Source organism: Bufo bufo, chromosome 1 (genome assembly GCF_905171765.1).
Source record: "Bufo bufo chromosome 1, aBufBuf1.1, whole genome shotgun sequence".
In the NCBI taxonomy this organism is placed as follows: Eukaryota; Metazoa; Chordata; class Amphibia; order Anura; family Bufonidae; genus Bufo; species Bufo bufo.
The window spans coordinates 711,045,230-711,071,378 of NC_053389.1; the positions used below are offsets into that span (position 1 = coordinate 711,045,230).

General features: G+C 43.6%; 1 protein-coding gene across 2 annotated transcripts in view; it reads right to left on the minus strand.

Moving 5' to 3' along the window:
- The window catches only part of ADAMTS17 (ADAM metallopeptidase with thrombospondin type 1 motif 17), a 259,822-nt gene that overhangs the window by 97,490 nt on the left and 136,183 nt on the right, over positions 1–26,149 (minus strand). For both annotated transcript variants that reach the window (XM_040414242.1, XM_040414241.1), the window contains exons 10-12: positions 24,503–24,653; positions 13,467–13,568; positions 10,797–10,942 (exon numbers count right to left, since the gene is read on the minus strand). In XM_040414242.1, coding sequence (XP_040270176.1) covers positions 10,797–10,942; positions 13,467–13,568; positions 24,503–24,653 — 399 coding nt within the window. The remainder of the gene's footprint in view (positions 1–10,796; positions 10,943–13,466; positions 13,569–24,502; positions 24,654–26,149) is intronic.

Sequence of the window (26,149 nt, forward strand, 5' to 3'; positions counted from 1 at the left end):
CGTGCACTCCTGCTCTGAACAGGAATCCAGCCCGGCATACCACGGACCACTCTCGGCCGCGGAACACGGCCGTTTGCATTCAGCCTTTATCTTGCACAGTGTTCTGGAGGAATTTTGTCCTACTCTCCTTGTTCGTTCACAGAACATTGTTCCAGAAGTCTTGTAGTTTCTTCATATGCAACATTGCAAACTTAACCCTTTCATGACCAGGCCCAAAAAAGGCCTGAATGTTCAAGCAACTTTGTGATTTTGTGCACGTGGTGGTTTAGTGACCGTAGCTAATTTGTTTGACTACCAAAATAATTTTTGATTTTTTTTTTAACTTGTTTTAGGTTTAATTTGGAAGAAAACTGCTAATTATTATTAAAAAGTATATATTTTTTTAATTATAGCTTTTTATTTCTTAAATATTTAAACTGACACAAAAATGTATTATTGCAATGGGTTCCCTATTTTGTGCCGATCGATTTTCATATATAATATGTATAGGTTTGAGAGAATGGGGCGAGTACATTAAAAAAAAAAATTTCATTTTTTTTATTTGTTTTTTTTTACATATATTTTAATTTCTTTTTGCCACATAATATGTCCCCCAGGAGGTCATTAAAGACCTCTAGAAGATACAGATTTTTTTTATTTTTTTTACTTTTTTTTGCACCCGCAGGAGACCCAGTTACAGGGGGAAACAACCCCCTGTGGGGGCATGACACACAGGCAGAGCTGATCAGGGTCTCCTTGGACCCAGCAGCTCTGCTCCTGTCCCTGCTCCAGACACCCCCGGTGGTCACGTGACCGCCGGGACTAAAAGACGAAGCGTCTTTGCCGCTTTCTGCTCCCTGCAACATGTGCTCGTTCAGCGCTTTCCTGATGGCACAGGAGAAGGCAGAAGCGGTAATAAACCTCTGCTGTCTTCTCCTCAGGGTCCCTGCTGTGTCTGTCAGCCGGGACCCGACCTGCTCCTGCTAGATTGCAGAAGCAGGAGCTTTAATCCCAGCACTGAGATTAAAGCGCTGCCTGCACATGTATATACGTCCTATCTGCATGGGGCATGTGCAGATAGGACGTAAATACACAGTGGGAAGTCGGCAAGGGGTTAAGGCATTCTGCAATGAACCCTTCTAAACAAGCCATACTTGTTCAGTCTTTTTCTAATTGTACTGTCATTAACATGTAACAATGTAACATGCTAAATGAGTCCTGTAAAGTTTTGGATGTAGCACTTGGTTTTTTTGCAGTGTCACTGATCATTGCACAGTCTGAATTTGGGGTGAATTTGCTGGGACTTCCACTCCTGAGCAGACTATCAACTGTCTCGAATGTTTTCCACTTGTGAATAATCTTTCTCACTATAGTGGAAATGGCCTCATAATTCTTGCTAGATTGACAGGCAGCAACAATTGCATCTCTAAGATTATTGCTGATGTCTTTCCTCCTTGGCATTATGTTTACCAATACCTGAATGCTCCAGACCAGCAAACTGCCATAACTTCTTATAGAGGTAGTCACACTTGCTGATGATCAATTAATCAAGGGTATTTAACTAGAGGCACCTGACTGCTACTTGCCTTCTTATAGGGAATCTGTTACCAGCATAGACACATTGCTCTGGTTCACTTGATTAAATGCTGTTTTTCTTTTCTTGATCAGAGCCCCCGTTCCTAAGTTCCCATACTTTTCTTAATATGCAAATTAGACTTTTGGCTCAATGAAGGAGTCACCATTTCTCTTGTTGCACCCAAACTCCGCTCCTTTCTGTGGCCTGGTCAATTAAAGTAAAAGGAGGGGCTGGCCACAGAAATGAGTGGAGCATGGATGCATCAAGAGCAATGGAGATGCCCTATTTGCACCAAAAGTCTAATTTGCATATTAAGAAAAAATATTAGTCGGGAAAGGAGCCTCAGATTATTAAAAGAAAAACAGTGTTTTAATCAGGTGAACCACAGCGCTGTGTCTATGCAAATAGCTGCACAGGGAGGTCGCAGTAGGAGTGTACTTTGGCCTAGTTTTTGTTAAATAAATAATGACACGGTATAATTCATCATGTGCTGTTGTTCATATGAGTATTTAGTTTACCTAATTTTAAGGCGATCTAGGGACCAGATGTATTTTATTATGTCCTGTTACGTGAAACCATAGAATTCAAAGAGAATGTACTTTGTTTTTCTCATGACTGTATGGCATTCAGTAAAATAAAAGCTCCATTCACAGCTCTTTTTGAGCCTCCATTGGAGGTATATGTGAGAATCTTTTGAGTCTATGTCAGGAGGACCTCAAATGACTTACGGTACCTCTGACACAATGATGTGACATATCCTACTGTAGAGGCACACAATGAGATATGTCACCTATAGGCTTCCTGTAATGGCGGTTGCTGACCGCTGATGTTCCCCTACACACCACCTCTGTACTCCCTGGCCCCCTCCATCAATGTCCGCGTCTGGCTGCATTGCAGGGTGATCAGCTGCCGTTGTCTTCCCATTCACCACCGTGGTCCTGGGCTCTGTCATTACAGACACCATCCTTCCTGGAATCCGCTCCACGGTTTCCTTCTATCCCTGGATACAGCATGCCTTCCAGTCTGTTCCACTGTATCACCTGGTCAAGGGCCAGCACATGTCACTTCCTGTGATTTAAGGGGTTTTGCACCTGTGACCAGTGCGACCAATCCCAACCATCCTGCACCTATATAAGTGGTCCAGCCCCCTTCCCAGGTGACTGAGCGTCAAAGGTCCTTGTGTCCTGCAAAGGTTTCTGTTGTTTGTGCCTGTGTTGCTGCATTTTTGACCCATGCTTAAATTCTGGACTTCGCTTCTTGTATGATACTTATCTGCCCTGTCTAGTCTCGCCTGTTGCTAACCCAGATTGCCTGACCTGTATCTGAGCCACCTGCCCTGACCCATTCCTTGTTCGACTTCACCTCTGCCTCATCCTTTGGTCCTGGGCAGTTGATCCTGGTTACGACTCGGCCTGCTGACTGCGTCTGTACCTCTGGTACTTTGCACTGGTCCGCCTGGACCAGCTAGTTCTTGTGCCAATCCAGCTCAAAAGGTAGCGACCTGGTGTTCCGCTCGGGAAAGCCTATCCCCACCATCATGGGTACTGTGAAGAACGAGGGGTTCACTTAGGCAACACCCTTAGAGGAAGATGGTCATGTGGCACAGTGGGTTCACACCCGCTGGTTCGTAACACTTCCGTTGAAAAAAAAAAAGTATATAGTACGGTATACATTTTTTACTGTGTCTCTCTGCATAAGAAAGTGAATGCCAAAAGTATAGGCCAAAGGACACGTGGGGGAATACTCCCAATGAATACCTCTGTAGCGAAACGGGATGTAAACATACACTACTAACTGTTAATGCCAAAGAAACCTTTACTACTTTGCTCACACTGTATTGTAGTTAATTGAGTTTATTTGAATATATTAATATTAACTGCCTCACTCCTAAAAATGATGTACATATCACAGGAATTTATGGTATATCCACTGGATATGCCATAAAAGTCCTATAGATGTGAGTCCCATGAGCAAATGTGCTCAGCTTTTAGTAGTGAAAGGAGAGAGCTACACGTGCCTCTCCATTCACATTGAAATTGCCACCAATTTCCACACCTAGAGCATGCTAAATGTGAGACACCATAAAACACAATATGTAAACTGGACCATAATGGGCACCACATCATGGATGCTAAAGGTATCAGGGAGGTCACTACTGAAACTTGTTACCAGAGACAAAACAAGTCACAGTAAACACTAGAGTAAGAGCCATGGCACTTGCTCATGATATCAATAGGCTTTTCCCTTTTTAATACTCAATGTGGGTCAAAACCACCAGTCAATATAGAAAGTAGCTTGCAACCTGCAAAATATTGGGGACCTTTGGTACTCTACTAAAATATTGGGGACCTTTGGTACTCTACAAAAATTTTGGGGGCCTCTGGTACTCTACTAAAAATGTTGAGTAGAATGTTGGACCTCTGGTAACATACATAGTAACAGTTTGTAAAGCTTAAAAAAGACATCTGTCCTTCCAGTTTAGCCTGTTATCCTGCTAGTTGATCCAGTAAGGTAGAAGCCAATGTTCCTGATTTTAGGGGGGGGGGGGGGGGGGGGGGGGAAATCCTTCCTGACTCCAATCAAGCAATAACTCCTTAGATCAACAGCCCATCTCTAGTAACTATATAACATGTAATATTATTACACTCTTGAATTCTTTTAGTGAATTCCCCATCACCACCTCCTCAGGCAGAGAGTTCCATAGTCTCACTGCTCTTACCGTAAAGAATCCTATTCTATGTTTGTGTACAAACCTTCTTTCTCATAAACAACCCCTCAATCTCACCCTCAGACTGTCCCTGCGTGGGACGTAACTTGTTCATTGTTTAGTTTACCTGAGCGTCAAGGCCTTGACGGCTCAGTGTTGTTACCATCTTTCTGTACCTCTTTTTGCTTTGGGCGAATGATCGGGCAGCCCACTTTGGCGCCGCACGCAGGGACAGTCTGAGGGTGAGATTGAGGGGGTTGTTTATGAGGTAGATGCAGGGCAACTATAGGTCTGAGAGACCCGATCCTGTATCTTTTCCATTTTCACCTCCTATGCCTCCCTTGGTCTCTAACAGTGTATACGCACCTTGTATGCTACTGGTATTCATATTCACCATTCACAGTGGTGGGGCTTATTTTATTGATTGATTGATTGAATAAACGTTATGTTTTAAAGGGTTACCACATATATATTTTTGATCTATCCCAGGTACCTCGCTTTGCAAGGTTAGATCCCCTTACACGGGGTCAATTCTCTTCCTTGCGTGCTATACATATATTTTTTCACAAACCTTCTTTCCTCCAGACACAGAGGATGTCCCCTCATCACAGTCACGGGGATAAATAGATGATGGGAGAGATCTCTGTAATTAGATCTCCCCTCAGTCGTCTTTTTTCTAAAGTGAATAACCCTAATTTTGATAATCTTTCAGGGTACTGTAGTCCACCCATTTCAGTTATTACTTTAGTTGCCCTCCTCTGAACCCTCTCCAGCCCTGCTATGTCTGCCTTGTTCACAGGAGCCCAGAACCAGTGATTTTTAAAGTGGTAGGACTATGTTCTCATCACGGGCATCTATGCCCCTTTTGATGCAATCCATTATCTTATTTGCCTTGACAGCAGCTGCCTAACACTGGTTTCTACAGTTTAGTTTGCTGTCCACTAAGATTCCTAAGTCCTTTTCCATGTCAGTGTTACCCAGTGTTTTACCATTTAGTATGTACGAGTGACTTGCATTATTCCTTCCCATGTGCATAACCTTACATTTAAACCTCATCTGCCACTTCTCTTCCCAAGCCTTCAACATAGTCAGATCCATCTGTAGCAGTATACTGTCCTCTCCCGTGTTAATTACTTTACACAGTTTAGTGTCACCTGAAAAAATTTATATTTTACTGTGCAAGCCTTCTACAAGATCATTAATATATTAAAAATAATAAGGCCCAACACTGACCCCTGAGGTACCCTACTAGTGAAGGTGACCCAATCTGAGTGTGTACCATTAATAACCACCCTCTGTTTTCTATCACTAAGCCAGTTACTTACCCACATACACACTAAAAAGAGTAGGTACCTCTGATACTCTACTAAAAAGAGTGGGAACCTCTGGTCCTCTACTAAATGCTAAGGACCTCTGGTTACTAAAATACTGGGGATATCTGGTACTCTACTAAAAAGAGTGGGGACCTCTGGTTCTCTACTAAAAAGAGTGGGGACCTCTGGTTCTCTACTCTATTAAAATGCTGAGGACCTCTGGTACGCGACTAAAAATACTGGGGACCTCTGGTACTCTACTAAAAAAATACTGGGGACCTCTGGTACTCTACTAAAAATACTGGGGACCTCTGGTACTCTACTAAAAATATTGGGGACCTCAAAATGCTGGGGACCTCTGGTACTCTACTATAAATGCTAGGGACCTCTGGTACTCTATTGAAAATGCTGGGGACACGCACAATGGGCTTTGGCCAACGTTTTAATGGGTACAAGTACTATATTCGGACCCAAGAGCGTATATTAGAGCTAATGGAGGGGTATCCTCTATTTTTTAGGCTAGTCAGAGGGACCCGGCAGGGATTTCCACTGTCCCCTTTGCTATTTGCAATAGCGATTGAACCGCTAGCGACAGCAGTGCATAGTTCGCCAACAATAAAGGGCTTCCAATATGGCCCGATACACAACAAAGTAACTATGTACGCGGATGACACCCTGCTGTTTCTAGGGGACACGTTGGCATCTCTGTCCGAAGCCATGTCTCTGATTGGCCGCTTTGGGGAAATTTCAGGTCTGAATATAAATTCAGCGACTGCTATAGAGAACAATATACCATGTGTGGACAGCATTAAATATTTGGGGATTAATATCTCACCCCATCTATTGGACTTTGAGGAGCTAAACTTAATACCAATACTCATTAAATTTCAACAAAAGACCAAGGCATGGTGTCAGCTGTTTTTGTCAGTAGTGGGGAGAGTTAATCTCTTAAAAATGATAATGATGCCTCAACTCTTATATATATTACATAATGCCTCGGTATGGATACCATTACATAAGTTCCAGAAGAACAATACTATTTTTAGGGAACTGGTATGGCGGAGGGGTCACCCTAGATGGAAACACTACAATACGCAAAATCGGCTGGGGTTTGGCCCTACCTAACCCGTGGATATATTATCTGGCGGCACAATGCCAGCATTACAGGGGTTGGATAGACTAGAATAGGCAATTTATTAGAAAAGGGGGTACTTAGAACATTTACTAACATGCAGGAGATCTACAACATACCAAGAGGGAACTTCTATCAATACTTGCAGATAAGGCACGCATATAACTACGTCTAAATCCGGTAATGTCGTGATCTCTACATTTAATGATCTCGGGAGAGGACAAAAAAGGAATAATATCTACAATATACCAAATGCTCCGAGATAAGTTTCTGGAATCTCACCCACTGTCCAGAATGAGAGCTTGGGAGAAAGATGTAGGGGAGATAACTAAGGAACAATGGGAAGACATCTTAGAGGCAGTAACGAAATCGTCTTTAAATGAAAATGGGAAACTATCACAGCTGTTTATCATACAAAGGGTCTACGAAACGCCACTGTTTTTACATCGCATTGATGTCAGTGCAGATGCAAAATGCCCAAGATGCCAGATGGAACCAGCAGATTTACTACACATGCTGTGGCAATGCCCAAGACTGTATACGTTTTGGACGAGTATATTGGAACTAATTCAGAGAGTCTTCTCAATACGGGTTCCTCATGAACCTAAAGTATGCGTTTTGGGATATATGGCTGAGGTTCGTGCAGACGAGGTGGGTAGGATTGAAATAGGGAGGCTATTATATGTAGCCAGGAAATTAATTGGATTCAATCGTGACCCCCAAGGGTGGAGGAATTTCGAAGTAAGGTTATTCTATTCTGATGTATGAGAAAGCGGGATTCTTGAAGCGTGGTTGCTCTCATAAGTTCAATAAGTTATGGAGTCTTTGGATGGGAAACGGTGGTCTTACCAGATAATTACTACCGGGTATACTAATGCTGGAGTGTGGGGGTGGTGGCGAGGTGGGGAATGGGAAATGGGGGGCTATACTTATAGTAAGGGAGGGAGATATGGGAGGGGGGCCAGAATAATTGTCTTAATTACCTTTGTAATTGCTCATATTGCTTGCAATAGACGTTCTATTCTGAGTGTATTGTAAACATAAGAAGACACAACTTGTATTGATTATACCTATTGTATTTTATTGAGCTGCAAATTACAATAAAAAGAATCTGATTTAAAAGAAATGCTGGGGACCTCTGGTACGCTATTAAAAATGCTGGGGACCTCTGGTACTCTACTAAAAATACTAGGGACCCCTGGTACTCTATTAAATAAAGCTCCAGTATCTGTGCTTGACTTACAGCTGTGAGACCCTACCTGACATCATAGTGATGGCTGCTGAAGCCTGTACACGATACTGTAGTGTGTGCATTGCAGAAATCGCCTTCAGAAATAGTTACATGATAAGAAATACAGATTATGCTTCCAGCAGAAATCTCCAGGGCTGGACATGACCTCGAGCAGCTTGGCTGGGACCACAACACTGTCCAACATGCATTTGATTAGTACTGCAGGCACAGCTCAATTTCAAGATATGGTCTCTGTGTACTTGGAAGGGTCACTTGCCCCACCTCATTTCCCTTTTTCGGGCTTGGCTCATACAACTGTTAGGGTGAAGCTGCCAGCAGCAATGTTTTATTTTCACTAAACACAGGAAAGCTCTGCTGTCCCTAGGATCAAAAAGTCACGCATTCTGCACTCACCAAGCATCCTCAAGGTGGTGTTACCTCCTCAACGCTCGGTGGAGTACCCTGTCATCTTGGTGCCAAGCAGAAGAGTGATCTACTTACAGAGTTCACCATGTAACATTTTATTATAACTAAAAGTCTAGACACAAGCTATTGAGGTCATACACAGAACTGAAAACATGGTGGCACAAAATATATGGGGGTTATTTGGGGGATATCCCAAAATGGACAGTACTGCAAAGAAGGAAATGTTTCATAGGTGTAAAAGATATGTCTAAAAAGTCTTCAAATATGAAAAGTATATGAGAAAGAGATGGAAGGTGGATCTCAAAAAGACAGTACAGTAAAATGATGCCATAGGAACAAAAGACAGAAGGGGAACCAAAATTGCCACTTCATTCTCTCTGACAATGAAGGAGTATATGAGGAAGGATAAATGTCTAAAGGAGGGATCAGCAACCTTCGGCACTCCAGCTGCTGTGAAACTACAACTCCCAAAATGCACATTTGCTCAGCTGTTCTTGTAACTCATAGAAGTCAAAGGAAGATTCTGGGAGTTGTAGTTTCAGAACAGCTGGAGTGCCAGAGATTGCTGATCCCTGGTCTAAAGTAATGGAGGCCTGGAAGTTGACCTGGCTATTATGGAACACAGGACAGTCAGGTACCTAAAGAGAGAATTAAAGCTGGCCATACACATGATATATCTGTTGGCCGAGCACTCATTTGGCCAACAGTTTTCTGTCCTGATCCTCTCATACATATGTATGTTTGGCTCGACCAGACACCTCTGACTGTTTTTTTTCTTAGCAGGACATACAGTATTAACAGCATTGCTCAGCAGGCAATGATGATGTTCAGGTAAATGTCCAGTCTGAAACATGATGTGATTGACACAAAGAATTCAAAAGATTAGTTAGGCCCCTTTCACACGGGCGAGTATTCCGCGCGGGTGCAATGCGTGAGTTGAACGCATTGCACCCGCACTGAATCCTGACCCATTCATTTCTATGGGGCTGTGCACACGAGCAGTGATTTTCATGCATCACTTGTGCGTTGCGTGAAAATCGCAGCATGCTCCTCTTTGTGCGTTTTTCACGTAACGCAGGCCCCATAGAAATGAATGGGGTTGCGTGAAAATCGCAAGCATCCGAAAGCAAGTGCGGATGCGGTGCGATTTTTATGCACGGTTGCTAGGTGACGATCGGGATGGGGACCCGATCATTATTATTTTCCCTTATAACATGGTTATAAGGGAAAATAATAGCATTCTGAATACAGAATGCATAGTACAATAGGGCTGGAGGGGTTAAAAAAATATATATAATAATTTAACTCACCTGAATCCACTTGTTCGCGCAGCCGGCATCTCTTCTGTCTTCTTTTGTGAAGAATAGGACCTTTGATGACGTCACTACGTTCATCACATGGTCCGTCACATGACCCATCACCATCAGCTTTGGATAACCCCTTTAAGACTCTTTGCTAAACTGTCTACAGTCTAATTTATTAATTTATTCTGTCACAATTATCAGTTCGGAGATGACTCCTGACCAGGTTGTTCTCAATGCTCCAATACTGAATATGCCCCAACTTTCTAGAACATGTGTTCTTGGCAGAGAGAATTTCCTTTGCAGGAACAAGGAAATCTTGTACTGTTCCTCTTGAGTGGCTGAAGGCTAAATTAAATTAAATTATGGTAAAGCATAAAATCAACAAGTTTTCTTAAATAAAAAGATGTGATATTCAGAGGTGGGGGTCCCAGGATCATCTACTATACTACTGATTGATGTGCAGGTTCCTTCCCATCCTTTCCCCATATGAGTTGCTCCATATGTGTTACATGTTTGCCAAATGTGCTTGTCTCAGTGACGTCCTAATGAAGTGCAATTTTCCAAAAATGTTACTGTTTGTTTTGTTCCTAAGCCTTTTGATGAATAGCATTCTCTTTTCTTTAACTTTGATAAATTCAAAAAAATTAAAAACAGAACAAAAAAAATCCCAAAATGCAAAAAAAATATTTTTTCTCCATTTAACACATATTGTTTACTGCACCACTGATATTAATGATATATTAATGCAGACAGTAGAGACACCACATTGACAAAGGAAAGGGGAACCCCAGTTGTCAATTCATTCATGCGCCTTCGGGAGGAATAAATCACACAATGCAGATATCTAAGTAAAGATGCTCTAGAATTATTATTTATGCAGAATAGAAGGCTTCCCCAGGCATGTCAGAGAGGTGACAGGTTTAGGCGTTACAGGTACGCCAGGGACACTGGCATAAGGGACAGTGGACTAAAGTATGAGGTAGACTAGGGGACATAGTGATATATGCAAAAAACATTACAGAGATTAACATCTGCAAAAGAAATGCAGAGAACCCAATAAGTAGGAGAGCACAACTACAAAACCAGAGGAAGGGATAAGAAACATGCAATGGCACACTAGACACTCACGGTGGGTTGTCACATTTTCTCTGCCGGAATCTTGCTCCAGTTCCACAAGTGCGGCTGCACATGCTCCAGGGGCTCCATGCACTCCAGTCTCCATCTACATGCTGAGGGATCGGGGTCTTGCTCACACACTCCCCAGCTCTGCACCACTGTAATACAAATTCCCAACACTGACTGGACTATCCAAACAAAATGTATAGTATTGGCCCTGCATGACCGCTTACAGATCTATGAGCAACTAGATGAGCATAAGGCCTCATGCACATGACCATGCTGTTTTTTGCGGACTGCAAACCGCGGATCCGCAAAAAACGGAAGCCGCCTGTATGCCTTCCACAATTTGCGGAACGGAATGGGCGGCCCATTGTAGACATGCCTATTCTTGTCCGCAAAACGGACAAGAATAGGACATGCTATATTTTTTTTGCGGGGCCTCGGAACGGAGCAACGAATGCGGACAGCACACGGAGTGCTGTCCGCATCTTTTGCGGCCCCATTGAAGTGAATGGGTCCGCACCCGAGCCGTAAGGCACTTGTCTGAGCTCTCAGTGGTGCTGGTGTCATTGAAGAGATTCAGCTGGGCTATGGAGTCTTACAATTAATGCTCCACGGGGGAAAGAGTATGAAAATTTGTTCTTATTCAGAATGAAAAAATCAGTTTCTCCAGTGATTCCTATAGCTAGCTACACTGTAAGTCACTGTCTAACCCATTAAAGATCAATGACACATGACTTGGGATATTAGCCTAACTAAATAAGGGTCTGGGTTGGCTAACATCGCTAGTCATGGTTCAAGGCTCTATTATGGGTCAGACATTGACTTACATGGTAGCTGCCTATAGGTGGCAGTAGAGAGACAGTTTTCTTCCTTCTGGATCAGAGTAATCTGCATGCACTTGCCTGAGAAATGTCTAAGTATTTGAGGTAATACCTGATCTTCATTATTGTGTGTCTCCTCTTTAGCCAGATTCAGTATTCATTCATATATGTCTCATGTAAATGATGGCCTCAGCTACTTCAGAGATGCTGATGCAGTGAAGGCTTGTAACGGAAGCCAATATCTGAAGGGCCGATCTCTATGAACTTATTTGGACCCTTAGTTCTACTATTTTTCATGGTTAGAACAGTGCAGCAGACTGAGAGATTATTGCCGTCACAAATATCTGAATGGCCAACAAAATCCTCAACAGAAGCTCCTAAGACATGTGTGAAAATAGCTTAAAGGCTATGAACACCTTTGGGAGCATTCTACCCATTTTGGGCTACAAATCATTTTTTCATTTGGTCGTCATTAAAAATTTCTATCCCTTTTCTCTGGATAGACGTCAATCTCTGTCTATTTGTAGACTAGCAGGCTTTCTGCTCACAGTGAGTCCCATCAGATAGAAGCCCCGACCCTTCTCTCTAAATTCTTGGCAGCTCATAAACACTAATTTAAGCCATATTCTTATCAGTTTGATAAGGATTTAGCCATAATGAATGTTTATGAGGTAAGGAGATTAGAGATAAGAGCTACACAGGAGCTGACAGGACTCAATGTGATCAGAAAGTGACAGTCTGCAAATAGACAGAAATTTAACCCTTGTATCACAAAAACTGCTGAAAATGATCAACAAAGACCAATTTAAAAATATATATTTTTTAGACCAAATTGAGTATAATGCAGTCATTAAAAAAAATTGCTCCGTGGGCATCAATAGCCTTTAAATAGCAGGACAGCTTAAATGCAAAGTTAAATGCAAAGAGTATCTATAGTTTGTGATATCATACCAAATTGTTTTCACATTTAAAGGGAAACTGTTGAACATACAGTCTAATCTGATCGTGTTACACAGCAGGAGGAGCAGAGCAATTGATACACAGCTTTTATAGAAAAGCTCCAGTATTACTTCTCATTTAAACTTCTGCTCATTCAGGGCTTAGGAGTCCAGTAGGTCCTATTTAGTAACTGACAGCTATCTCTGTATGCATACTCACACAGGGAAGGCTGGCAGTTACTAAGTAGGTCCGCCCACTGGACTCCTCCGCCCAGAAAGAGTGGAGAGGTAGAAAAATAACTGACAAGTTTTACTGAATCTATTCCCAAAACTAGCTATCAGTCCGCTCAGGTCCTCCTGCTCTATAACATACTGACTGTGCACTGGACTGCATTTTTAATGTGAGGGGGTTGTTTTAAAGGGTTGTCTCACGAAAAATAATTCACGCTTTTCAAACCAGCACCAGCATCTGAATACTTTTGTAATTGCATGTGATTAAAATTTTAGCATAGCCACTCAATTATTCAATAAAATGTAATCGGTATAGCGCCACCTGCAGTTTTTTTTCTTATTTCTTTGACCTGCTCACTGAGAAGGCCTTTCATCCTTCAACTGCCCCCTGAGCTGTGATAAGAAGAGCACGGACACACCCCCTTAGCGGTGATAGGGAGAGCTTAGACACGCCCCCTTATCTGCAGCAGAAAAGACACTCCCCTTGAGCTCTCAGCTTGATATAAATCTAGCAGAGCAATGAATGTGGAGATCTCTGGATCCAGGTGAGGTACAGGGCTGGTTCTAGCTTTGGTAGAAAGAGATTGTCATGTACTATATGATGTCTGATTTTCATTTTTTACATTAGTCATGAGAAAACCCCTTTAAGTTTACAGACTTTATTACAATCCATCACATATGCTCACCTTATCTGCTCCACATTCAGTCCCATCCAGTGGTGGGTCCAGTTTGGTTTTGCAAGAAACATCTCCTTCTACCAGACACCACAGACCAGCACACATCAGATGCTGAAATTAAAATTGTACACACAAGTGACATTAACATCGTTATAATGTGTGCAGAAGTAAAGTTTATCAGAATACACCATAGGGACACAACATACACTACTGCCGTGGTGGCTAACCTCCGGTACTCTAGCTGTTGTGAAACTACAATTCCCAGCATTCCCCATTCATTTTTATGAGCGTTCTGAAAACAGCAGAGCAACAATGCATGCTGGGAGTTGTAGTTTCAAAACAGCTGGAGTGCTGGAGGTTAGCCACCACTGCACTACTGCAATGTGTTATGTCTCACGTACAGTAGCTGCTTTTAGAAGTTGCAGCAGGAAGGAGGACACTCTACTTGCAGTCAGGGCTGGGACAAGGTCCACCACCAACAGAGGCTGAGCTTGCCCAAGTGCCTCAGATCAGACCTCAGATGAGACGGAAAAGAATATTATCTTTATTTAAGAACTCTTACTTTACTTCAGGGCAGACTCTCACACTCTATCCCTGCTTGGGCCTGGGCTGGGTGGTGACACAGTGCTGTGCTGCTGCCTGCTGCTGCCCGCACTGCTCCTGGTCTCCAGAGGGCGCACATGTGACCTGACTGCGTACAGCGCGTCAGGTCAAAGTGCGCGCTGTACGCAGCCAGTCAGGCAACGACTGAGCAGAGACCAGAGCAGCGGAGCGGCCGAGCCAGGAGGCGGAGCGGGGAGGGAGCACGTAAGTCAGTGCCAAGTGCTCACTACTCCCTCCGTCCTCCAGCGCGGCCGGCGCGGCAGCAGCAGCGACGTGGTCAGTGGCCTGTCTGCCGCCCAGAGGCTGGCCTGTGCCCTGAGGCTGGAGCCTCCCCAGCCTCTGTGTCGGCCCGGCCCTGCTTGTAGTGGCTCTTAGCAGCACACCTATTTGACGAAACATAAACCAAGTTGTTGCAGGAAACTTCAAGTAAAATATATTGCAGAATTTTTATATAATTGTGAATTTATATTTGTACCGCAATCTCCAAATTTACTTAGAACGATTAATGAGAGCCATGCACATAATATTCCCGTTGTAGAACTCTTGCTAGCTTATGTAAAAGTGTCTTGAATATATACCAATTGGCTGGTAAGTCCTCTGTAAAATCCCATGTGCATATGCTGATGTCACAGGTGTAGTGACAACATAATGAGAACTGTCATTGACACTGCCTGACATGCCCTCTTTATGGCATTTGAGCAGGTGAGGATGTCACAGTTGAGGACATGTTGGGCAGGCAGCTCGATAAATTGAGCGCCGGCTGCCAGACAACTGCTGCTGCACTCAGTAGCAGTGGTGTATATCACCTTTACAGCTCCATAGTGGGTAATGACACCATGGGTGCGATGTCACAGGGGATAATGTCAAAGCCTGACGTGCCATGCATGATGAATGATGTCATAGGTGAGGGTGTGGTTGGTAATTACATCATAAGGGGTAATAGCTGGGACCCACAACTAGCAGACAGCCTCACTGCCTACACCTGGAAGCAGAGACTTAAAGGGGTTCTGCACTTTGTTTTAACTGATGATCTATCCTCTGGATAGATCATCAGCTTCTGATCGGCGGGGGTCCGACACTCGGAACCCCCTCCGATCAGCTGTTTGAGAAGGCAGCGGCGCTCCAGTAGCGCCGCGGCCTTCTCCCTGTTTACCGCCTGCCCACTGACGTCACGACTAGTATCAACTAGCGTGGGCGGGGCTAAGCTCTGTTCACTTGAATGGAGCTTAGCCCCGCCCACGCTAGTTGATACTAGTCGTGACGTCAGTGGGCCGGCGGTAAACAGTGAGAAGGCCGCGACGCTACTGGAGCGCCGCTGCCTTCTCAAACAGCTGATCGGCGGGGGTCCCGGGTGTCTGACCCGCACCGATCAGATGCTGATGATCTATCCAGAGGATATATCATCAGTTAAAACAAAGTGCAGAACCCCTTTAAGACTACATAATTTCAGGGGTTGGCAAGGGGAAAAGTGCCAGTTAGCTTTTCAGTTTACTACTAGCTGAAGGACCCGGCTTCGCACGGGTATATTTAATCTATTTAATTTAATGTTTGTGCATGTCGTTAAAATATATCGACAGTATCCACTATAAGGCCTCATGCACATGACAGTTGTTTTTTGCGTCCGCAAATTGTGCATCCGCAAAAAAAAAACGGATGCGGCATCCGTTTTTTTGGGAGGAATTGTTTTTTTCCACAGATCCCTTGTAATAAATGCCTATCCTTGTCCGCAAATGTGAAAAAAGTAGGACATGCACTATTTTTTTTGCTGAAGGGAAACACAGACAATGGACGCGGAACACAAACGGATAAACTATCATCATTTTTTTGCTGACCCATTGAAATGAATGGGTCCCCATCTTATTTGCAAAAAAAACGGAACGGAGGCAGAGAAAAACAACTGTCGTGTGCATGAGGCCTAACAGTGACATCTACAGCCCCCCCCCACCCCTTAACACTGCCCCCCCCCCCACACAGTGCTCCGTCTCCTTAAAATGGGACCTCCACAGCAGCCCACCCCCTTAACTTTGACCTTTACAGCGGCCTGCCCCTTTAACAGTGAGTTCCACAGCACCCCACCCCCTTGACAGTGACCTCCACAGGGGCCCGTCTCCTTAACAGTGACCTCTACAGCACCTGCCCCTTAACACTGATCATAGGTTACAGTCCCCTTAACTGACCTCCACCATTCCCGGCCCCCTTAACAGAGGCCTCCAGAGCGACTACCCTTTTAACATTGACTGCCACAGTACCCCGCTCCCTTAACAGTGACCTCCACTGTACCCCACCCCTTTAACAATGACCTCCACAGTGCTCTGTTCACTTAAAATGTGACTTCCACAACACCCCACTCCCTTAACACTGACCTCCATAGCGGACCGTCCCCTTAACTGTGACCTCCACCATTCCCTGCCCCCTTAACAGAGACCTCCACAGTGCCCGCCCCCTTAACAGTGACCTCCACAGCGGCTGCCCCTTTATTAGTGACCTGCACAGTACCCCATCTCCTTTACAGTGATTTCCACAACACCCCACCCCCTTAACAATGGCTTCTACAGCAATCTGCCCCTTAACACTGACCTCCATAGCGGACCGCCCCCTTTACTGTGACCTCCATGGCAGTCTGCCCCTAGGGTGGCCAAAGGTCTGGTTTTAGGCCGGACAGTCCAGCTTTCAGACTCCCTGTCCTCCGTCCAGTACAGGGCCTGGACGGACACAGGGATGTCCTTTTGAACAGCTCACTTTAGACAGCAGCACTGTGCTGTCTTGAGCGTGAGATGCAGGGAGAAAGTCACCCTCCCACCCCTGCAGCTGACAGAAGTTGATTTTTACCTTCATTTTTTGGGAGTGGGAGGGGGCATGGACAAACCAGATCGGGTGGCGTGGCTTAGTGGGACCTAGGGGCAGGGTTTTTAAGTCCGTCTTTTGAGGGTGGCCCTACCTGCCCCCTGAACTGTGACCTCCACAGCACTCCGCTCCCTTAACAGTGTCATCCACAGTGCACTGCCCCTTTAAAGCTGACCTACAGCAGTGAAGATAAATGGCTGGATTGTTATGGAAACCTGGAGTAAAACTGTGTGTATGATATCCCTGATAAGGGTCATGTGACCGTGTGTATGGCAGTTGGGATATGAAGAGAAAGACCTGTAGGCTTCTAATGACTAATGTAGGTCATGTGTTGTGCCATATTTGCATTTTTTGGGAATATCTCAGGAATGGTACATGCTAGAGAATTGAGACCTGATCTAAAACCTTCCCGGACACCTGATGTACCTGTGTGCCAAATTTCGTGATTTTAAATGCAACAGTGCTGATTCCTTAAGCGGACATACACACACACACATACATACACTCAGCTTTACATAGTATATTTAATTAGATATGTTATACTCCATGAATAAGTGAACCTTACTATGCATAGATTTTGGTAGGTAGATTTTTAATCTCTTTTTATACCTATACTTGTGCATTACAAAACTGTATAATGAGCAATTAGCACATTCATATAGTATAACTATTTACTGAATATACAAGCAATGTAGAAATCAGAGGAGCTGTAGCAACACCCATTAGCGCAACAGCTCCCATGCTCTCTCCATTTATACAATACAGGCTGGAAGACAATCAACTGTATTGTGTGGATAGTGGAGCACAAGGTCCAAAGTCATCTTGTTCAAGGAACTTGTCGCTGCTGCACAACCAGACATGACCACTGGCGGGAACTGCAGTCACTTGGTGGGATGTAGCTCGGGTGAGGTAAGTAACAAGCAGATTTACTGGTTTAAAGGGCATCTGTCAGCAGATTTGTACCTATGAAACTGGCTGACCTGTTACATGTGCACTTGGCAGCCAAAGGCATCTGTGTTGGTCCCATGTTCATATGTCAAACTAATTTAATCAGTTTCTATGAGGAGGTAAGTTCAATGGATGTCGTATATCTGGACTTCTCCAAAGCATTTGACACTGTACCACATAAAAGGTTAGTATATAAAATGAGAATGCTTGGACTGGGAGAAAACGTCTGTATGTGGGTAAGTAACTGGCTCAGTGATAGAAAACAGAGGGTGGTAATTAACGGTACACACTCAGATTGGGTCACCTTCACTAGTGGGGTACCTCAGGGGTCAGTACTGGGCCCTATTCTCTTCAATATATTTATTAATGATCTTGTAGAAGGCTTGCATAGTAAAATATACATTTTTGCAGATGACACTAAACTGTGTAAAGTAATTAACGCGTAAGAGGACAGTATACTACAACAGAGGGATCTGGATAGATTGGAGGCTTGGGCAGATAAGTGGCAGATGAGGTTTAACACTGACAAATGTAAGGTTATGCACATGGGAAGGAATAATGCAAGTCACCCGTACGTACTAAATGGTAAAACACTGGGTAAAGGCTCATGCACACGAACATATTTTCTTTCCGTGTCCGTTCCGTTCTTTTTGCGGACCGTATGCGGAACCATTCACTTCAATGGGTCCGCAAAAAAAATGGAAGTTACTCTGTGTGCATTCAGTTTCCGTATGTGGGTATTTCCATTCTGCAAAAAAGTAGAACATGTCCTATTGTTGGCTGCATTACGGACTTGGATAGTAGGGTTTTATTAGGGGCCAGCTGTTCCTCAAAATACGGAATTCACACGGATGTCATCTGTATTTTTTGCGGATCCGTTTTTTGTGGACCGCAAAATATATCCGGTCGTGTGCATGAGCCCTTACACTGACATGGAAAAGGACCTAGAATTTTTGTGAACAGCAAACTAAGCTGTAGAAACCAGTGTCAGGCAGCTGCTGCCAAGGCCAATAAGATAATGGGTTGCATCAGAAGGGGCATAGATGCCCATGATGAGAACATAGTCCTACCACTTTACAAATCACTAGTTAGGCCACACATGGAGTACTGTGTACAGTTCTGGGCTCCTGTAAACAAGGCAGACATAGCAGAGCTGGAGAGGGTTCAGAGGAGGGCAACTAAAGTAATAACTGGAATGGGGCAACTACAGTACCGAGAAAGATTATCAAAATTAGGGTTATTCACTTTAGAAAAAAAGACGACTGAGGGGAGATCTAAAAACTATGTATAAATATATCAGGGATCTCTCCCATCATCTATTTATCCCCAGGACTGTGTCTGTGATGAGGGGACATCCTCTGCGTCTGGAGGAAAGAAGGTTTGTACACAAACATAGAAGAGGATTCTTTACGGTAAGAGCAGTGAGACTATGGAACTCTCTGCCTGAGGAGGTGGTGATGGTGAGTACAATAAAGGAATTCAAGAGGAGCCTGTATGTATTTCTGGAGTGTAATAATATTACAGGCTATAGCTACTAGAGAGGGGTCGTTGATTCAGGGAGTTATTCTGATTGCCTGATTGGAGTCGGAAAGGAATTTTTTCCCCTTAAGTGAGGGAAATTGTCTTCTACCCCACACAGTTTTTTTTTTTGCCTTCCTCTGGATCAACTTGCAGGATAACAGGCCGAACTGGATGGACAGATGTCTTTTTTCAGGCATACAAACTATGTTACTATGTTATATGTGCCCACACTGCTGAGAAAAATGATGTTTTAATATATGCAAATAAGCCTCTAGGAACAACAGAGCCAGGCAGTATAAATGTAATCACACCTACCTGGCCCTGTCAATAAAGCGTAATGGGCGTGGCAGTTGGAGAGAGAGCAGAGTCTCTAAGAGTAATGGCAACGCCCCCGTTGCTCCTAGAGGCTCATTTGCATATATTACAACACCATTTTTCTCAGCAGTGCGGGCACATATGAACATGGGACCAACACAGATGCTTTCAGTCAGTGTCATATGTACAAATCTGCTGACAGATGCCCTTTAAGGTCATTGTCATGTTGGAAAGCCCACTTTCGGGGAGTTTAATTCTTCCAGACAGATGGTATAAAAAGAATTCAATATACAATATACCAAATAGAATCCATCTTGGATTTTATGGTGGACAGCAGGGAAGCAGCCCTGAACTATAACATTTCCATCATCATGCTTTAACGTTGGTATCAGGTTTTTCTGGTTAAATGTTTTTTTCTGTTTTTCGTCTAACATGTTATGTAAGCCTGTATTTCCCTTGTCTGCCCTGAGCACACTGTTAGGCTACTTTCACACTAGCTACCGCAAGTCCACAGTGCTGATGGAAGTCCGCTTCGGCCCCCTTCACTATAATGGAGGTCCAGCCGCAGCACGGCAAACATGCCAAGAGGCAGCCGGACAAAAACCGCAGCGTGTTGTAGTTTTATTCTGGCCGCCTCTCGGCATGTTGGCCGTTCTGCGGCCGGACCACCCTCATTATAGTGAATGGGGCCGGAGCGGACTTCCGCTAGTGTGAAAGTAGCCTTACAGACGTTTTTGTGTTCATGGGCAAACTTAAAGTCTTGCACTGTTGTTCTTTCTGGACCAAAACATTCAAGAGATGGATCGGAGACGGGAAGAGAGGTATAATAAACTCCTGGTAAAGGGTATTTCTGCCAAACAAGTACGGTACATGCCAGGTATTACTTACTTTTTCCACTGGCATAAATAGTATAACTGCAAATTTAATGTTTAATGAATTGTTTCAAATACTGCTTATTGTTCCTTGTTCAGTTATATGTCTGCAATGGGCAGTGGGTGTGAGCCTACTGTACCAACATGGCTGTGGGCAACTTCTAAGGGCGTTATTCTGAAAGTCCCCTGGTATTCACCCTTTGACAAGGATCTGGTCTTCCCTGCAGGGGAGCCACCAGGCCACTACCTCTTGATACACTCCCGGGGTAGTTGGCAGTTAACCCATGGGGTTCAGAGACACCGATGTGACGCACCGAGGGGTCAGGCAATAATCGTAGGCTAGGGCTAAACGGCGACATATAGGGTACAACTACAGTATGACATTCATGTCGCATTAATGTTGCGCAACATATTTTATAATTGTAGTCTATTGTGTTGCACTGCGACATGCTGCGACTGTGACACGACAGTCGCACAAAAATCCATCTTGGATGGGGTTATTGGGACTGTCGAGTCGCAGTCACAGCATGTAGCAGTTCGACACCATAGACTACCATTATAAAATGTGTCACGCAACATTACTGCGTCAAATAGTCTCGCAACACATGTCATCATGTAGCCCCAGCCCAATACTGATGACCCATAGCGACTGTGTTTGATATCACAGTTGAGCCCCATTCACTTGAATGGGACTGAGCTGCGCCCAGGCCATGAGACCTATGAACGTGGAGTCACAGGCCTAGGATAGGTCATCAGTATAAAACATTTGGAAAACCCCTTTTACATACAGTATGTTAAAAATTAATTAAAAAAAAAGATTACAAGCTGTCTTTACTTTTTCACATAAAACTGTACGATTTATTAAGACCTGTGTTTTATACATCAGTCGTAAATTGTGATCCACTGGTATCAAATGCTCCACAATTATTAGAGGAGCACACGTCCTCAGACAGTGGCGCATCACGAGCTGTCAATGCACCAGAACTGAAATCTATGCCAGTTAAGAGCTACTGTAGATTTTGGGTATATTTTATGAAATTTTTCTGATGTAGATTATAAAAAATGTGCAGGGCTGCCTAAACCCTGAGTGCGGAACACCTCCTAAAATGTGAAAATTATTTGTGCGAGTTAAGCCTGTGCTCATATTTACCGTACTTTTTTACAATAGAAACCTGCAGTTTCTTTCTTTTTAGACATCACATGTATGACCGTATCCAAAAATTTCAGATCCACAAAATACGGATCCCAGCCATGTACATGTCACTGTTTTTTTCAAATTCCTGTAGAAATGTCTTATCTTTTTCTGCAAAACGGACAAAAACAGGACATGTTCTATCTTTTTTGCGGGGCCGTGGAACAGACTTACGGATGTAGACATCACACAGTGTGCTGTTCGCATCTTTTGCGGCCCCATTGAAATGAATGGCTCCGCATCCCAAAAAATCTGCAAAAAATGTGGATCGGAAGCGGACCGTAAATACGGTTGTTCTGCCAAAACAAAGAAATATAGATATTATAAAACCAAAAACCTAAAAAATAAGATGCAGACAGAACGAGGCTGAAAAATCTACTCTTACTGCACATGAGATTATTAGTTCAGCAAACTGCAGTCTCTTTAATTAGGAAATAGCAGAATTCCATGGCACAACGGCTTGTGACGTGGGAGGATAAATGCAAAGCACATTGCTGGAAGCAATGTCAGAGATACAAGTGACTTATTTAGGTTGTCCTCCAGCTTCACCACTAAGAATCTGAGAAACTTGTCACTGTCTATAACCCTCACTACATCTCACCTATGCTTGGGTGTCTATGAGAACACTAGTGCAAAATCAAGCAATAAATGTTATGTAAGCACTGCAGATGTTCTTCAGTTCTTGCATAAGAGGCAGGCGACTCTAGCTGTCCCTGCGAGAGCCAGGAACAAAGAAGTGGAGAAACCGAATTTGTAAAAGAAAACTTCATATTACATGGATATCATATCAGGCTGAAGTTGGCTAGAACTGATGGAAAGAAAAGATAACAAAGGTCCAGTAGAAGACAACCTATTAGACACTGATTGCTGATGAGCAGTGATAACAAAGATGACAATAAAATTAAAAGTGGACATGGACATGCTCTTAATGGATGGGATATTCTCCTCTGGTGGGTCCAAGGACCGCAGCGCGATGTTTGGAGACCTATAAATTACTGAGATACTAAATTCAATTTCAAGAATATATTTAGGGAAGTGCTTGAGTTTTAAGGCTACTTTCACACTCGCATTTTGGCTTTCCGTTTCCGAGATCCGTTCAGGGCTCTCACAAGCGGTCCAAAACGGATCAGTTTTGCCCTAATGCATTCTGAATGGAAAAGGATCCGCTCAGAATGCATCAGTTTGCCTCTGTTCCGTCACCATTCCGCTCTGGAGGCGGACAACAAAACGCTGCCTGCAGACGAAACTGAGCCAACGGATCCGTTTTTGCAGATCCATGACGGATCCGCCCAAAACGCAAGTGGGAAAGTAGCAATGCTTCATAATCTTTACAATGGGCTGCCCTAATGGAGGAGGTAAAGTAACCTATACTGTATTATCGGAGACAAGTGTCTTTCAGGGCAGAGAGGACTGAGCTTGGAGCGATGATACTACAAGTAAGAAGTATTATTTGGCGGCGACAGCTAAAGAAGGGAAAGGAGGAGCAGTGGGTGCCACTATTAGGCAGTTCACACTTGGTGGATACACTGTGGATTTGATGTTGCAAAGTTTTGTGGCAAATCTACAGCACTGTACAGTAATATCAAAGAGGATGAGATTGTAAGAAATATCATCCACATGTTGCAAAAAAAGAGCTAATAGAATACCACGGTAGCTTGCTTGGCCACGTCTCAAGCGTGTCACGGCCGAACTGTCAGTATTTATGGAGAGTGGGTCCCATTTTCTTTGGTGTAATAGCTTGAGGTTCTGGATGTTAGAGGGATATCAGGACAATGTAATTTTCTCAGTCCACCTGCTGAGCTATCACAAAATGTGATACACCTGAGGATCCTGAGTTTAGAATGCACCGTTCAAATCCGTCAGCAGATTTGTACCTATGACACTGGCTGACCTGTTACATGTGCACTTGGCAGCTGAAGACGTCTGTGTGGGTCCCATCTCCATATGTGCCTGCATTGCTGAGAAAAATGATGTTTTAATATATGCAAATGAGCCTCTAGGAGCAATGGGGGCGTTGTCGTTACACTTAGAGGCCCCACATTCTCTGCAACTGCTCCACCATCTCCACTTTGATTGACATTTACACTGCCTGGCTTTATCAATCAAAGTGCAGGGAAAGTGGCAGTTGTGGAGAGAGCAAAGTCTCTTGGTGTAATGGCAACGCCCCCGTTGCTCCTAGAGGCTCATTTGCATATATGAAAACTTCATTTTACTCAGCAGTGAGAGCAGATATGAACATGGGACCAACACAGATGCCTTCAGCTGCCAAGCGCATATGCAACAGGTCAATCAGTTTCATAGGTACAAATACCTATACTTTAAAAGTATTTATATTTAAGAGGCTATTAATGAAATCTTTAGTATTATCCATTTTAAATGTGTTGGTTGCTTTATTGGCACTTATAATACAGATGACTTATGTGGTAGACTGAGCACACTCGAGTACTAGGGATCGGATCCCATTGCTTTCTCTGCCCCTCATGTAGTTACCCAACTACCTGACCCCCCGGCCTCTTAGTACTTTAGACGATAAATCCACTTCTGGCTAAACTTCTCTTTTAACAAGGCAAATCGGCAGCTTCTTCTTGATATATGGGAAAATAATGTAGTTCAAAATAGCAGTAAAAACAGCATACACGGAAGCAAGCAGATAATACAACAGAAAGAGAAATCTCATGAAATGTCAAAGTATATGACTATACCACATTTACTGACCAGAAGTTCCATGGTCCCTTCCTTTACTCTCTCACCTCCATGTTTTTGCAGAAGGTGGCGTTGCTGCCAAACAGGATCTGGCACTGCTCGCTGGCACTGTAATGCATCCCAGGCAGCTTATGGGGAAGCCTGACGGCATGATGACTGCGAGGGTCTGTCACTAGCAGACATGAGCTCACTTTGGACCTGTATGAAATTCAAATGACTGTGAGGTTCAGCACAATACAATGAGACCTACGTATTAAGTCCAAAGTGGAAAATACCAGTAATAAAGAAATGAATTCCTCACTTACAATGCAGAGTATACTGAAAATTACATAAACCGTTATATACAGTTGTACAGAATAAGCAAGAATAAAGTGAATGTCCACTCTCAATACTACTTTTTTAATATAAACAGGTCCAAATCCAGTGCTGATTAATTTTTCAGTATTTCTTTATCAGCTGATAATAATGTGCACTTTGCAATATTCTATATATTGTAGATGAATTTTTAACTTAGTCAATGATTGTCTTAGCTTTTTTTTAATACGTTTTCCTGACTTCTAAAGACATCCACTGTGTCTGGAAATAGGCCTAACTACCAGATGCAAGAGGATGCAAAAGTAAAGTAGGTCCCTTTGTAGTCTGCACTGCTCGCTACAAGTGACAAACTCCAAAGCAATCATTAGTTCACAGTCTATCATTTCTTCTTCTGGAAAGCACATTTTCTTCTGCATCCTCTGGCAGAATGTCTGGCTACCTCCATTCACAGACCTTGGTGAATGATAATACTTTCAGATTCTTGTGTCCACATTACCGACCATCTTGAATTGGCCTCTTTATACTGATGGCCTATGAAGCTCCAATTGTTTTCTTCTCACCCTAATTTGGAAGCAAGACTGGTCTATCAAGAGCACAGATGTGGGCCATACTATGACCTCTGCCAGTGAAAGCAATGATGGCCAATTCTTTAAAGGAAACATAAACCTTCAAGAAATGAAGGGGGAATATGAATTAAAACGTAACTTTTACTAAGTATGCAATAAAAAGTGTCGAAAAAAACACCATTAAAGGAAACCTGTCACCAGGATTTTGTGCATAGAGCTGGGGACATGGGCTGCTAGATGGCCGCTAGCACATCTGCAATACCCAGTCCCCACAGCTCTCTGTTTTTTTAACACAATAAAAGCACAAAGAGCTGTGGGGACTGGGTATTGCAGATGTGCTAGCGGCCATCTAGCAGCCCATGTCCCCAGCTCTATGCACAAAATCCTGGTGACAAGTTTTCTTTAATGTAGTACATCCATCAAGGAATATAGCTGGGGGGGAATTCCCAATAATCGTGCGTACCCCAGTGATTGGTAGTAATCACAAAAAAGATGTCCAGAATAAATTATATTTGAACTGTCTTACCAGATCCAATGTAGATCTGTTACTCAAATTAAAAATTCGAGCCAGGGACCAGGTCCACTGAGAGTCATTCAGATAGGATCCAGTGGAGGATTACTCAGAAGGTCCTGGAGTCTGTGTAGCGTACATCATAGACATAGTAGCCAGTCCCTAGTTGACCCTAACAAGGAGGGAGGGAGCTAGTTAGGTCCTACCTATCTACACAGAGCACCCGCCCCGAAAGGGGGGACCCTGTCTGGATACATGCCCCTAAACACGGCCAATTCCCTAAACTAGAGTCCCTAGTGCCC